Source organism: Setaria italica, chromosome VII, assembly GCF_000263155.2.
Source record: "Setaria italica strain Yugu1 chromosome VII, Setaria_italica_v2.0, whole genome shotgun sequence".
Classification (NCBI taxonomy): domain Eukaryota; kingdom Viridiplantae; phylum Streptophyta; class Magnoliopsida; order Poales; family Poaceae; genus Setaria; species Setaria italica.
The window spans coordinates 35,414,620-35,428,750 of NC_028456.1; the positions used below are offsets into that span (position 1 = coordinate 35,414,620).

Sequence of the window (14,131 nt, forward strand, 5' to 3'; positions counted from 1 at the left end):
GGAAAAAGTGAAGAGGATGATCACTTTTACTATTAGCATTTCTTAGGTGTGCTAATGAAAAAAGATATGCTAAAATTTAGCACAAGATTTTTAGCACACATATTTAGGTTCTTCCAGGCTGCGGCGGAGCGGATCAGCTCCGGAGTCCCCAGGCACATCGCCGGAGACGGACAGCCGCGACAGTTCGTGTCTGCCTGCGCTACCTTCAACAATGCCCGCCGCCGTTCCGACGCTATTGTCGCGCTGCCGCTCCCTCGCCGCCGTCAAGCAGCTCCATGCCCATTTCCTCTCACACTCCAACTGCCCCTTTCCCTACAACCACTTCCTCTCCAAGCTCCTCTCCCTCTGCTCCTCCTCCGCCACTGCCGCCTCCGACTATGCCCTCCTCCTCCTCTCCTCCCACCCGGCCCCCACCGCCTTCTCCTACAACGTCGCGCTCCGCTTCTTTGCCTTCTCGCGCCCGGGCACCTCCCTTCGCCTGTTCCTCCGCATGCTCCGCGCGGAGCTCCGCCCAGACGCCTACACCCTCCCCTTCCTGCTCCACGCCGCCGCGCGCAGCCCTGCCCCCGCGCTCGCTCGATCCGCCCACGCGCTCCTTGAGAAGCTCGGGCTTAGGGACCACGACCACACCGTACACTCTCTAATCATCATGTACTCCTACCTCGGTGATCCTCTTGCTGCTCGCAGGGTGTTCGACGGAATTCCCCGCCGGGACGTCGTCTCCTGGAACTCTATGCTGAAGGCATATGAGCGGGCAAGGATGGCGGCTGAGGTGGAAGCGATGTTCCAGTGGATGGTTGCTGAGGGTGCAGTGGCGCCCAACGGGGTGACTGTGGCAGTTGTGCTCACGGCGTGCAGGAATGCCGGCAACTTGGTGCTCGGGAGGTGGGTGGAGGAGTGGGTGAGGTCTGCAGGCATGGAGGTCGACTCTCTTATTGGGTCGGCGCTTGTGGGGATGTATGAGAAGTGTGGAGAGCTGGTAGAGGCTCGGCGTGTGTTTGATGGCATCAGTGACAAGGATATCGTGGCATGGAATGCCATGATCACCGGGCAAGTATATGAAAAAAAATGCTTTTATTCTTATTTCAAACAAATATAAATTAACATCTCTTATTTAGCCTGGTAATTTACAAACGTCATATCAGATGATGCAGGTATGCGCAAAATGGTATGTCAAATGAAGCTATAGCATTGTTTCATAGCATGAGGGAAGTGGGAGTGCATCCAGACAAGATAACCTTGGTTGGGGTCCTTTCATCCTGCGCTGCAGTTGGTGCTCTGGAGCTAGGGGCTGAACTGGATAGGTACGCCTCAAACAGTGGCCTCTACAGCAATGTCTTTGTGGGAACAGCCTTAGTGGACATGTACGCTAAGTGTGGAGATCTTGACAAAGCCATGCAAGTTTTTGGAAATATGCCATGCAAAAATGAAGCCTCATGGAATGCATTAATCTGTGGCCTTGCCTTTAACGGTCGAGGCCATGATGCTATTCAGCAGTTTGAACTGATGAGAAATGAGATAGGAGTCAAGCCGGATGATATTACATTCATAGGAGTGCTTTCTGCTTGCGTGCACGCAGGACTACTTAAATATGGTCGCTCTTTATTCAATTCCTTGACACCTGTGTTTAAGATCATACCCAAGATTGAGCACTACTCCTGCATGGTTGATTTGTTGGCACGTGCTGGGCATTTGGAAGAAGCATGGGATTTTGCTGAGAAAATCCCTGGCAAGGCAGATGCTGTGATGTTGGGCGCTTTGCTTGCTGCTTGTCGGAAATGCAAGAATGTTGAGGTTGGTGAGAGGGTCATCAATAGGATTATGGAGCTGGAGCCATCAAACTCCTGGAACTACGTGGTGTCATCCAAAATATACGCAACCTCGGATAGAATGGATGACTCAGCAAGGATGATAGGATTAATGAGGGAGAGGGGTGTCAGCAAGACTCCAGGTTGCAGCTGGGTTGAGGTTAAAGGCAAAGTCCTTGAGTTCTATGCAAGCGCTGAACCACAGCATGGTGCGGAAGATATGTATCAACTTATGGACATACTGGTAGATGAGATGAGACTTGAGGGATATGTTCCAAACCTTGATCTGGTGTAGCATGCAACAGAAGCATGCTGCCTCTTCTTCTTGAAGCAAAAGGGAGGATCTCTCCAATTTATTGAGAAAGGGGGAACATCAGAGTACAGATTGTGAAATAAAAGAAACAGAAGAACGAAAGGAAAAATAGCAGCCTACCATGTGGTGGGACACCATGCTGTAAAAATAAATGAAAAAGAAGCATCCCAAAGATTGAAGCCCTACAGATGATACCCTCTGCCTAATTGCAACGTCCTATCACTGGAAGCGTGCAAATTGAATCATTATTGAAAATTATGCGGCCTTTGCTTTTCTAGATTCAAGATGTTTAATAAAGCGCAAATGATTGTTACATGAGTCTCCTGCTTTATCTCTTGGAACCCCTTTATGGGCTACTTCCACCACCTAGCCTGGTTGATTGTTGCATGGAGTCTCCTGTCTTGGAACCCCTTTATGGGCTACTTCCACCACCTAGCGGGTTGTTCCTCCACGAAGATGGTAATAGAGTCCAGTTACACCATGGAGCTCGCTCAATCCACCCACGACTCTTAATAATGCAGGACAAGGTGAGATGAGACACTACTTCTGGATCCTTGTTGCAGTTGTACTGAATTTGCTTTCTGCACTGGTGTTCCTGTTCTTATGCTACTTAGGTTTGTGTTACTTTGTGTTCATTGCTTCATCTGCGAGTATTATGTACCTGATTCCCTACTAGCAGAGGAGTCGGTTGATATTTAACAAAGTTTAGAACTGATATACAATTAATGTATTTGTGGTAACCAAATATGTATTTGGTTCATAAGTTGACAGTAGATTGTTGCAAATAACTTGAATGAATACCGAAAAGTCGTGCTGCTGGAGTTTGTTTTCTTGCTTTAGGAATTTGGCGCATGTATCAATTGTAGGGTTCTCCTTCAATACTTGTGGAATCTGGACTCCTTAATGTACTTCATCTTGAAAAGGAGCCATTAAGCTCCATCCCATGGTTCTGTGACTGTCTGCACTATGCTTGTATACAAGATGACCATCATTATTCTTTTGTGCGAAATAAATATTTCTCATGTGAGAGAAATCTATATGTTTAATATGTATAGTCTGTTCAGCATGTTGAATCCAACCTAAAGAGGTTTTCTTTCTTACATTTGCCAAGTGAATGGTATCCTTGTCTTGTATCAGTGAGAATATTCTGCAATTGTCAGAACAATTGTCTTGCCAAGTTTCTTTTAGAAAATAGCACATACAGTGTTTTGTCTGTTCCACTGATTTTCTTTAATGGTTCTCAATTATTTATTTTGCAGGTACATGTAACAATTCTCAAGATGCTTCATGGAATGTACTGGAGAACATGCATTGGTGTGCGTGTCAGGTAGCAACTATCATCTCGTCGCAACAAATGCACATATGGTTCTCAACAAATGCACAGAGCTCACAGAGCTGATTCTCAGCAGAGTGATGTTGTTCCTACAAGAATCCTGCGCTCTTGATCTCTATTGTGATATAAAAGTTGGACCTCAATTCATACCAAATAGATAGGATGCTTACAAATGTGCTTAGCTACCGGTATATGGCTTGATTGTGTTGAGTTGAATTGAGTAAAGCAAACAGCCATGAGTGCTAGCTAATTGTTCTGAACTGATATTTCAGGTATTCTTTAAGAAGCACCCGGAATTTGCAAAGAATGACATTTTATATAACTGGAGAATCCTATGCTGGGCACTACATTCCAGCATTTGCAAACAGAGTTCACCAAGGAAACAAAGCAAACGAGGGCATTCATATAAACTTAAAGGTACGATCATTCTCCTCTCTACATCAACTTTGCAATTCATTCTCAGTTCCCTTTCTGTTAACCTGTGCAATTCTTGACTAATTTTCTTCTAGGGTTTCGCTATCGGTAATGGTCTCGTCTCACAGACCCACAAATCCAATGCAAAGCCTACACAGACTATGCATTGGAAATGAACCTTATCGGCAAATCTGACTACGAAAGGATCAACAGGTTCATCCCACCATGTGAATTTGCAATTAATGGTGAGTACTATATAGATGCCTTTGAGAACATTGCACGATACTTTAATCAAGAAATGGACACTTTTCCCTGAAAATCTTGAATTCAACATATGGTGCCTTCCTGAACCTAGCCGAAGAGGATTAGTGTAGTACTTAAATGTTCATTAGAATGACACTCCTGAGGTTTAATACCATATTAAAAGTATCCATACTAAGCTAATGATTCAGGTACCGATGGGAAAGCATCATGCATGGCAGCTTACATGGTCTGCAATAATATTTTCAACTCCATCATGAAGCTTGTTGGGACAAAGAATGTAAGCAAGCAATACCCTTCTATATTAACCTGCCGTTGCAGTTCATTAAGGTGGAGAAACCTTAACGCTAGTGGTCTTTTTGCAGTACTTATGACATTAGGAAGGAATGTGAGGGGAAACTTTGCTATGACTTCTTAAACTTGGAGAAGTTCTTTGGTGACAAAGCGGTCAGGCACTTGGAGTTGGTGACATTGAGTTCGTCTCTTCAGTAGTACGGTTTATGAAGCAATGCTCACAGACTGGATGAGGAATTTGGAAGTCGGCATCCCAGCTCTACTAGAGGATGGGATCAATGTCCTTATATATGCTGGGGAGTATGACCTTATATGCAATTGGCTCAGTAAGGATACAGCATGCTCCATAATTTTATTACCTATTCATTTATTTTCCAGTCTTTTATCTATTGTTGCATCATAATTATGGAAATGCCTTCTCTATGGAAGCAGCTGCACGTTTGTCAGCCACATTAATTAATTTGGAACGGAATGACTCATATCAGTATATCACTAGGCTATGAGCAGTAGATTCAAAATAACTGTACCACGGGCATCCATCAGATCTGATAATTAATCTTTTAACCCATCTGTATTTGTTAGCACAGTAACATTTCTTCTGCGTAAATGGCTTTTTCTACTGTGTGCCCATCCCCACTTTTGAAGACATAATAAACACATTCAGTCCAGCTGACAAGCTATTTTCTGTCTGCCTGCTTATGGATGAATCGCAATATTGTTATGTTCATAAGAGAGAGAAATTGTTATTAACTGAAGATAAATGTGGGCCATCTAGAATGATCATGTTTGCAAATAATGGAAACTAATGATATCAAATTGGTTCGCTTGTCAATTCACAAAAGAAAAGAATTGTGAAACATTTTGATGCTAAATAGTCCTTTCTGAAGTAATAGGGAACATCAATGTAGCATTTTTCGTCTTGTTCTGTCTTGTGAGACCGAAAAGACATGGTTACATGAGATCGACACAATTTCCCTTTGGAAAAGGTTCAAAATGATGCGCATCAACTCAACTGCAAGTTGCAAACTTTTAGTTGTGGAGGAGCTTTATCAATATTGATCTAACAAGTATTGTTATTCGTCTTACATGTGCATCGTCAGATTGTTTAATGGTTTTGCAATTAAGGTGTCTCTAAATTTTTTTACGTTCAAAAAAATCTCTGAATTTTTCTGTTTGAGCAGGGAACTTGAGGTGGGTTCACTCGATGGAATGGTCTGGCCAGAAAGACTTTGTATCCTCTAGTGAGACATCATTTGTATAGATGGTGCTGAAGCTGGAGTTTTGAAGAGCCACGGACCACTCAACTTCCTCAAGGTTGTGATCTAATCACACTCTTTTCACTTTGCCTGGTACTTTCCCCAGAAGGAGATACTTTATGTTGGCAAAATTAAGACTGGTTCTGCTAGGAATGTAGGTGTATACTTTACAAAATGTGACACGATAACCTAGTAAAATCTAGTCATAACTGCATACATATTCGAGAGAGAAAAAAAGTCATAACTGCATACTGTATAACATGAAATCTAGCCATAATGCTTTAGAATCCTTTCTCACCTAAGGACCAAGATCGAAGAAAAGCAAATGTAGGTAGTGCATCTCCAGGCTAAACAAACTCACGAGGTATACGTTTGTCTATGCAAATGCAGGTTCACGATGCTGGCCAACGGACCAGCCAAAGCTTCCCTGGAAATGCTTAGGAGATTTACCCAAGGAGAACTGAAGGAATCGGTTCCTGAATCAATGGTTTTTAAGGCTGTGATGTGATTGACCTTAACAGAATTACTTGCTAGGTAGGTAGTATGAGGTGTCATCCCATCGCTGAAACTTCTTGTTTCATTTATTTTATCCACCACGTGTCAACTGAATTTACCCCTGAGAATAACTTGGGCGTGCAATGTAACTACAGTCCCATTCATAATGGAAAAAAAATCAAATACACCGAGGGGACAAATGTTCAAAGCCTTGTCTGCTGATGTTGTAAAGCATTTCATGTATACACGCTTTGATCCGGAAAGAAATGGAAATGGTTTCTGAAAGAGTTCGTTGGCTATTTGCTGTCCTAATCCTCTTGGAGATTTCCTGTCTGATCCGCACGCTCACTGACTGGAGTTCACATTTTTTTTTCCGAACGCTGTCGCGGCATTGCTGGTTAGTTTTGAGCTGTACAACTTATATGAAAAGGAGGTGGTCCTTAGATTTGCCCTGCTGTTGAGTTTGCCAACACTGTGTCCCTCTCGCATTCGGAATTTTTTAAAAGAGGCACACTGCTGCAAAGTTAAAACTTTTTTGGGATCACCACAGATCTCATTCACCAACTAACCACAGGCAACTCGGGATTAGGCTGCTGACTCACGTGAAGAAAAGCTTTTGAGGTGTCACTGCATGAGCATGATCACCATTGTGCTAGGCGTGCGATGTAGCAGCAGCAGCAGTGTTTAATAGATAGTCTTTGAGTTGTTGAAGTTGAAGACTAGGCTAAACAACTTTTTTGAGAGTGTAGGACCACCAAATTAGAAAAAAAAAAGGATTTGGCATTCCCTCTGCATCTCCAGCTAGGTAGTTTGAGATGCAAGAATGTCAGCACCCAAGAGGGACAAAACAGCAAGAGCTGGATCGTCAGCTCTGCACTTGCATCCTTAAACAAATCATCAGGCATGGTAACTCATAAAGTGTGGCAAGCAAGAGGTTCTGGGCTGCACAGATTTTTACAGTGAAAGAGTTAATAAGGCTGAAAGCAACTAGGTAATTACATAACATGAATCCAGTTACAGTGAGATGCTTGGAGTAGTGCATTGTTGCTTGAGACACACGGTCACGGTGTGATTAGGATGTAGCGAAAGCTGCAGAGACCTGAATGCGCTCGATCGGCTGCTATGTATGACAGGGTAACTAACCGTAGAAGATCGATGTGCTATAATACCAAAGAAATTGCAGCAGCAAGAGCGAGAGTTGATGGCTGTCAGGTTCATGATCCAGGTGGTAGGGTGCAGGAAAGTATTTTCAGCGGAGTGCTGGCCTGTCCCCATGGAGGCCTGCAGGGTGGGGGCCCTCACGGGCAATGGGCACTGTCCTACATGCTGGGGACTGGGGAGTTCCGGTTTGTTGCTAGGATTGAACCAGTGCGTTTTTATGCAAGACAAGTGCAGCCCTGAATGGCCACGAGAAAGAAAGTAGAAATCAGCTAGCCAGCTGAGCCCAGATATGTCGACAGAAATGTACAGCAGGTCATGTCCAAGAACACAGGGACATGACACGACATCTCTGCAGGGTGTAGGATGCAGAAGCAGCCATGGATGATCGGTGCTCGCACGCGCAGGCTCTGCACGGCCCCCATAGCTCACCGCCTCCTGTCGCTTCCTCTCCTGCACCCACCATATCTCATCCTTCCGTGCTGCAGCCTCCATTGCCTTCACCGATCACCACTATATATACGGGCCTGCACCTGCACTGCCACTGCACCATCCATAGCCACGGCAACTGCACCGTGCTCTGATCCATCGATGGCCAGGGACGACGCAGGGCGTGGCCATGGCGCCGGCGTTGCGCGGCTGTACGTGGCGATGCTGTCGCTGCAGTTCGGGTACGCAGGGTTCCACGTGGTGTCGCGGCTGGCCCTCAACATGGGCGTCAGCAAGCTCGTCTTCCCCGTCTACCGTAACCTCATCGCGCTCTGCCTCCTCGCACGACCGCGGTGCAGACGTGGTGCATCGACTGCGGCAGCCCCGTACGTGTTCGTGGCCGTGTACCAGCCCGTGCAGACGCTCCTCGTCGCCGTCATGGCGTCGCTCATCCTCGGCGAGCGCTTCTACCTCGGAGGGTACGTACAATATAGCACATCTTCTTTAGTTATATTTCGTCTTCGTGCTCACCGACTCCCGCCTCCGGCAGAATGGTGATCATGCTGTGACACCTCAAAAGCTTTTCTCATGTGAGCCAGCAGAGTTGCAGCAAGGCGTCACTCTTTCTTCCTCCGGGACGGTGGTGGCATAGGTGGCCCTTCGGTCCGACGCGGCGCACACACATCGCCGGCACGCCGCCGGAGACAGACAGCCACGACAATTCAACCACTCGTGTCTGCCTGCGCCACCTTCAACAATGCCCGCCACCGTTCCGACGCTATTGTCGCGCTGCCGCTCCCTCGCCGCCGTCAAGCAGCTCCATGCCCATTTCCTCTCACACTCCAACTGCCCCTTTCCCTACAACCACTTCCTCTCCAAGCTCCTCTCCCTCTGCTCCTCCTCCGCCACTGCCGCCTCCGACTATGCCCTCCTCCTCCTTTCCTCCCACCCGGCCCCCACCGCCTTCTCCTACAACGTCGCGTTCCGCTTCTTTGCCTTCTCGCGCCCGGGCACCTCCCTTCGCCTGTTCCTCCGCATGCTCCGCGCCGAGCTCCGCCCAGACACCGACATAACACGGGAGACCAACTCTCTACAGGAGAACTCAAATCTTTTATTCACCTACTCACAACTTGATACAACACTCACTCTTACACTTTTTATGTGACTACCCTATCATGACACCAGTACACTACATAGCAACTTTGTCATCTCTTCACCTATAATTCACATGTCACTCTATGCCATGGTATGACTAGCAGGGAGGGGAGCACCTCTATTTATAGATGTTCATGATCATTATGGTGTTTCCATGTGGCAACTTCCATACTCTTCCATACAAAATATGCTAACTCTAGAAACTTCCTCATTCTTATCTAGTTTCTTATACTTCTACCATGCTAAAATATCTAGTTCTAAAGTATTCTACACTTCACCATGAAGCATGGCAACTATGGCTCGCGCATTCTCTTCAATTTTCTAGAACCTTCTTACCTTGCCATGATCTTATCCTTATACTGTCACATCCGGTTTTAAAGGCAAAACTAGATGACTATCATATGTGTGCTAGGATCAAGTTTCACATATACGATGACGTCAATAAATATCAAATACAGTGTTAAAATGTAAAGAGAGAGAGAGAGAGAGTTACATAGACTACGTAACCAGAAATGAGATAAGAATCTCTGGTATAGTAGCGGATCTCCAACAACTCCACAGACAGCTGGCCCCTAAGAATCTCTGGTATAGTAGCGGATCTCCAACAACTCCACAGACAGATGACTAGGGGCCAACGCCTACAGCTCCTCTAAAAACTTCAGTAAGGTCCTCAAGGTTCTCTAGGTCTGAGCAGCTATTCGGACATTGTAGATGCAATATATAAAACACTAGCATGAGCACATGTCATGCTCAGCAAGAGAGAAAATATATGACATGCAAGGCTTTATGTGGTGGAAGGCTGACAAGGTTAATTGCAATTAGCACTTTTAGTTGGTCAAGTTTTATTCAACAGCTAATTACTATCAAATGTAAGTTTATACCATCCCAAGTATTGATATACCGTAAACATGACCATAACAAATAACACACGTTTCATCTTCAAGTGAATTAATCATGTGAGGATTCAGGCCACTCTTGACCGTGAGCATGGCTGTTATAAGAGTTTTAGACACTCTGCAGAGGTTGTACATCTTTACCCACAAGTCACGTAAAAGTTCGAGAAAACTTTAGACCCAACCATGCTGTGCAAAAGTAGGCACGATATCACACTTCTGAGGTGTGATTGCATAGAGACGCTACAAGGTCTTTATAAAGATTCCTCTATAGGTACACGAGTGGTCATCTCTATGTATCCTCAGTTATCTGAATTTCTGTGCACCCTCTGATATCTGAAAGGAGGAGAATTACAGTTGATAGTACCCGTTTGATCATATTTCTTTAGCTCGATGAGAACAACCTGCAGCATGAGAAGAGGTCAACTAGCTGGCATTTTGGTAATCTTCGTTTGCGCCCTGCTTATAAAAAGGATAATAACTGTACAAGTAAAAAGTCACTGTCAGATAGTGTAACTGATGACCAATCACTAACAGATCACTACTATGAACCAACCAAAATGGTGTCAGTTGCGTACGCACTGCTATTTTTTATCTGAAGTCCAATAGTAAGGTGGTAGCAGGCTATCAGATGAACGTGGTTCAACTGGGATAGTATAATTTTTATGACTGATGCAGTTACGGTCAGTGCTCTAGTGTTGTTCTGTCAGATTGCACCAACGTCCCCTGCTGAATTATCTAGTGCCTTTTGGGATTGTTGTGCAGATGCTTGCGAAGTCACTCAAGTTTGGTTAGTGGTTATGGAGAGAAATCAAACAATGTCTTTTTTTTCTTAATCTCACCTTTGAAACTGCTACCTGCAATACCACGCCCTGCTGGTTTGCTGCTACCCTGCTATATCTGTGATGAATTTCAAATTTGACTGAACGAGTCTAAAGATGAAGTCAAACTGCTGATGGATTGATCTGAGAAGGCATCCATCTCGAGGTTTTTACTCTTGACATGAAATCTAACCGATTCTCTGCAAATCTAGCAGAGATGCATGCTCATCATGAAACTCCTTGCAAGTGGAAGAGGACTAGCAATAATCCAGTGGAAGTGGAGGATGTTGACAGGCCGTGTCACTATCAGGCAGCAGTGCTGAGCTCACATTCCCTGGTTCCAATGTCACCTGCCCCTAGTAATGGCCAAAACTGACATCCAAACAACTCAAAGCCTCAGCCGGTCATGGTGACACTTGGCTTTGCTGAGGAGAGAAATGCAGAGCACGCAGCTCCCAGCTCCACGCCTCCAGACTCCTGTGCTCCATCACAAAAATAGGCCGTTCGTATCCAGCTGCGATCATGCTCCTTTTCCGATATGCATCCATCCTGATCCTGGAGAGATGAGAGGCCTGACCGGACGAGAGCTTCATCACTTTGCTCGACTGTCGCCATCATGATTGCTGAAGGAAGATAGGCCTGTTGTTCGCAGGAGTACTGGTACTGTGCTTCAGTTTCTGAGGTCAACCTGTCCAATCAGAGCTTCATCAAAAAAACATGTCCAATCAGACCAAGAATCCAAATCTTGGACTCATCAATGTTGCTATTCAGCGTTCGCGGGTAGCTGACTGCACGACTCCAATATCCAATCTCAATGCACGATTTTATCTCAATGAAATTGTAGCACGTGGTTTCATTGCACAGTTTCATTGAATTTCATGAAATTTGGTAGCTGTGTTAAGTGAGTTTTATGGGGAAACTCCACTCTCCTTTCTTCTCATAAATAGTATGCTAAGCCAGCAGTTTCGTTGATGTGGTACGAAATTAAATGTCTATGAAACTCCCATGGTACTCTCATGGAGACTGGCATTACAGTGCTGGTCGGGTAGTGCAAAATACTGTAGAGATTTGACTGAATAATAGGACACGGAGTCACAATGTTGAATTTCATTCTGCAAAAAAAAAACATACTACTAAAAAACATACTAGTAGTATCTTTTTTTTTGGTTGAAAAAAAATGTTTGCACATAGAGCCATTCAAAACCAAATCTGCAAGTGCCATGCCAATGCCATGACGGAGGATTGAAGCATCTGGGCAGTGGTTGAGAGCATCGGAGAACAGAAAACATGCACTTGAATGCTGCACATCTCTCAGGCTTTTACTTCCGACATGAACTCCAACCGGATTTCCTGCAAATACATACTGGTTCTTGGCTTCCTTCCTACTACTTTGCCTGACACTTGACCGGACCAGAGTACTACGTGCCTGTTTTCTTCCACCTTGCTAAACTTTAGATGCTAAAGTTTAGCAACTTTAAGCTGCTAAACTGCAAAACACTCTTGCTAAAACTTGCTAAAGTTGAGTTGCTAAAGTTTAGCACTTTAGCAAGTTTTTGGTTGCTAAAACTTGCTAAAAGGTAGGCTGGACAACATATACCCCTCATTTATTGCTTGTCTCCCTCCTCCTGCGCACCTTTAATAAGGGTAGATAGGTCCTTTTACAGCTCATTAAATGCCTTTTAGCAAGAGTATCCAAACAGCTTTGCTAAAGTTTAGCAACTAAAATTTAGCAACTAAAGTTTAGCAACTTTTAGCATCTAAAATTTAGCAAGGTGGAAGAAAACAGGCCCTACGTGACAGGGCCTGAGGCAGTGCTGAGCTCACATTCCCTACTTCCTGTGTCATGGCAATGGCCAAAACTGACATCCTAACTGCCCCAACTCACACTGGTACCACTTGCACAGTGTAGGCATGCTCAGCAAGTTCCAAGATTTTCCATTCCATCCTTGTGTATACGCAGCTCCTATTCCTGTGTATTGCCATTCACCTGACCTGACCTCCCAAGCCGTCACCATTGAACATCGCCCACAAGGCTCAAGTGCTCACGAGCGGTCCTTAAACTTACACGGCGGCGGCTGTATCATTCCGATTCCTATACTTTTTTTTTAACAGTAAAGGGCAGGATTCCTATACTCTTAGAATGCATTTTTTATCCCTAAACTCTGTTTGAGTCTTACCATAGTCCAATCGGGTCCCCATGCTGTGCGCCTCTAGCCAACATGGAGTCTACGTGGAAATGGCGAGCATGATCTCTTAGTCCTTGCCAGGGAGCGGAGGAGGAAGAGCGGCAGCAGGTGGCAATCTCGCGAGCTGGGGAGAGCGACGGTGCTGTAGGCCGCGCCATCTTCCAGGTTGTGGCAACTTGGCATGCCGCATGCATGCCGCGAGCTCACGGTCGCCTGCCTCGGCTTCTCCGTCCTCTACGTCGACGAGCTACTCCCCGGTCGTGTGATCACTACATGTGCCCATATCGAGCTGCCGCCGTCGCGCGTGCGAAGGAGGTGCCATGGGCGGAGCCGCGTTGACAAGAGACGGCGAGGCCGAGGAGGCAGCAGGGACGGAGACGACCATGGACGCTGCGAAGGTGAGGCACTGGCTTAAGCATAAGATCGAGCACCTGGCGTGCGTTGTCCATGCGCCACCAAGGCCACGACTAACAACTTGTTGAGCACAACGGGAGAAACAACATGCGGATGGGCGCAAATGGCAGAAGACGCCGATGCGCGGCTCGCGGTCTGCATCAACTCGCACGCTCGCACCACTGCCCGGCGGTGATGCCGTCGGCACCATGCTCTTCATGGCCATCTTCAATCCCGTTATCCGCGATGTTTATTAGAGTCTCTCGTCGAGGTCGTTATGTTCATCGCATACGAGACAGCCGCTTCCAAGGCTGAGGACAAGAACTGGGATGCTGAACAGCAGCAGCCGTACGTGCTGAACCTCAACGTGGAGGTACCTCAGCGTCGAGCTGACAGTGTCGTCCCAAATGGTGTCGACGCCGGCGTTGGTGCTGCTGATATCGAGCTGGACTTCATGCGCGGCATCGGCGTGAAGTCTGGTCTCTAGTGTGCTGGAGAGAAGAACTACAGGACAAAGGGAGCAGTGGTGGCAATTGTGGTGCTCCTCGCCGGGGAAGAAAGGAAGCGAGAGGCCAATCCATGCTAGCGTGCTGAGAGAACTGGCTTGTGGACCCTATGGACGGTCCAGCCATGTGACAACACGCCACGTCCATATGTGGGTGCGGGTCAAGACCCGTTTGGACTTGAGATCCAAAAACAAGTTTAGAGACATGAAAATACAATTTTAGAGCACAGGGATCGGAACGACACATATGTGCAAGTTTAAGGAATGACTACGCACTTTACTCTTAAAAAAATTCTAGTGAAAGGTGATGGAAAATGGGCATTGTCTTTAACTCACTGTATTTTTTCCCTTGTTGTGTCATTTTTTTCTGAGGTTAATCTTTTAGAAGAGTCATGCTTTTAGACCGATTCTGCCAAC

The 14,131-nt window shown here is 45.9% G+C and overlaps 1 protein-coding gene across 3 annotated transcripts; it reads left to right on the top strand.

Annotated features, from left to right (window-relative positions):
* The first annotated feature begins 119 nt into the window (after positions 1 to 119).
* On the top strand, positions 120 to 6,473 carry LOC101779809 (pentatricopeptide repeat-containing protein At2g34400). Of its 3 annotated transcripts, XM_022828644.1 has the most exons (9): positions 120 to 1,050; positions 1,155 to 2,648; positions 3,381 to 3,448; positions 3,727 to 3,871; positions 3,964 to 4,113; positions 4,309 to 4,409; positions 4,495 to 4,749; positions 5,605 to 5,737; positions 6,070 to 6,473. In XM_022828644.1, exons 1-2 carry the CDS (start codon positions 212 to 214, stop codon positions 2,101 to 2,103), a joined length of 1,788 nt encoding a protein of 595 aa, XP_022684379.1. In that variant the 5' UTR covers positions 120 to 211; the 3' UTR covers positions 2,104 to 2,648; positions 3,381 to 3,448; positions 3,727 to 3,871; positions 3,964 to 4,113; positions 4,309 to 4,409; positions 4,495 to 4,749; positions 5,605 to 5,737; positions 6,070 to 6,473. The 3 variants fall into 3 exon arrangements, with proteins under 3 accessions (XP_022684379.1, XP_014661047.1, XP_022684380.1); XM_014805561.2 differs by lacking the exons at positions 4,495 to 4,749; positions 5,605 to 5,737; positions 6,070 to 6,473 and having other exon boundaries at positions 4,321 to 4,409; XM_022828645.1 differs by lacking the exons at positions 3,381 to 3,448; positions 3,727 to 3,871; positions 3,964 to 4,113; ... (2 more) ...; positions 5,605 to 5,737; positions 6,070 to 6,473 and having other exon boundaries at positions 120 to 1,054; positions 1,146 to 1,296.
* The last annotated feature ends 7,658 nt before the right edge of the window (positions 6,474 to 14,131 follow it).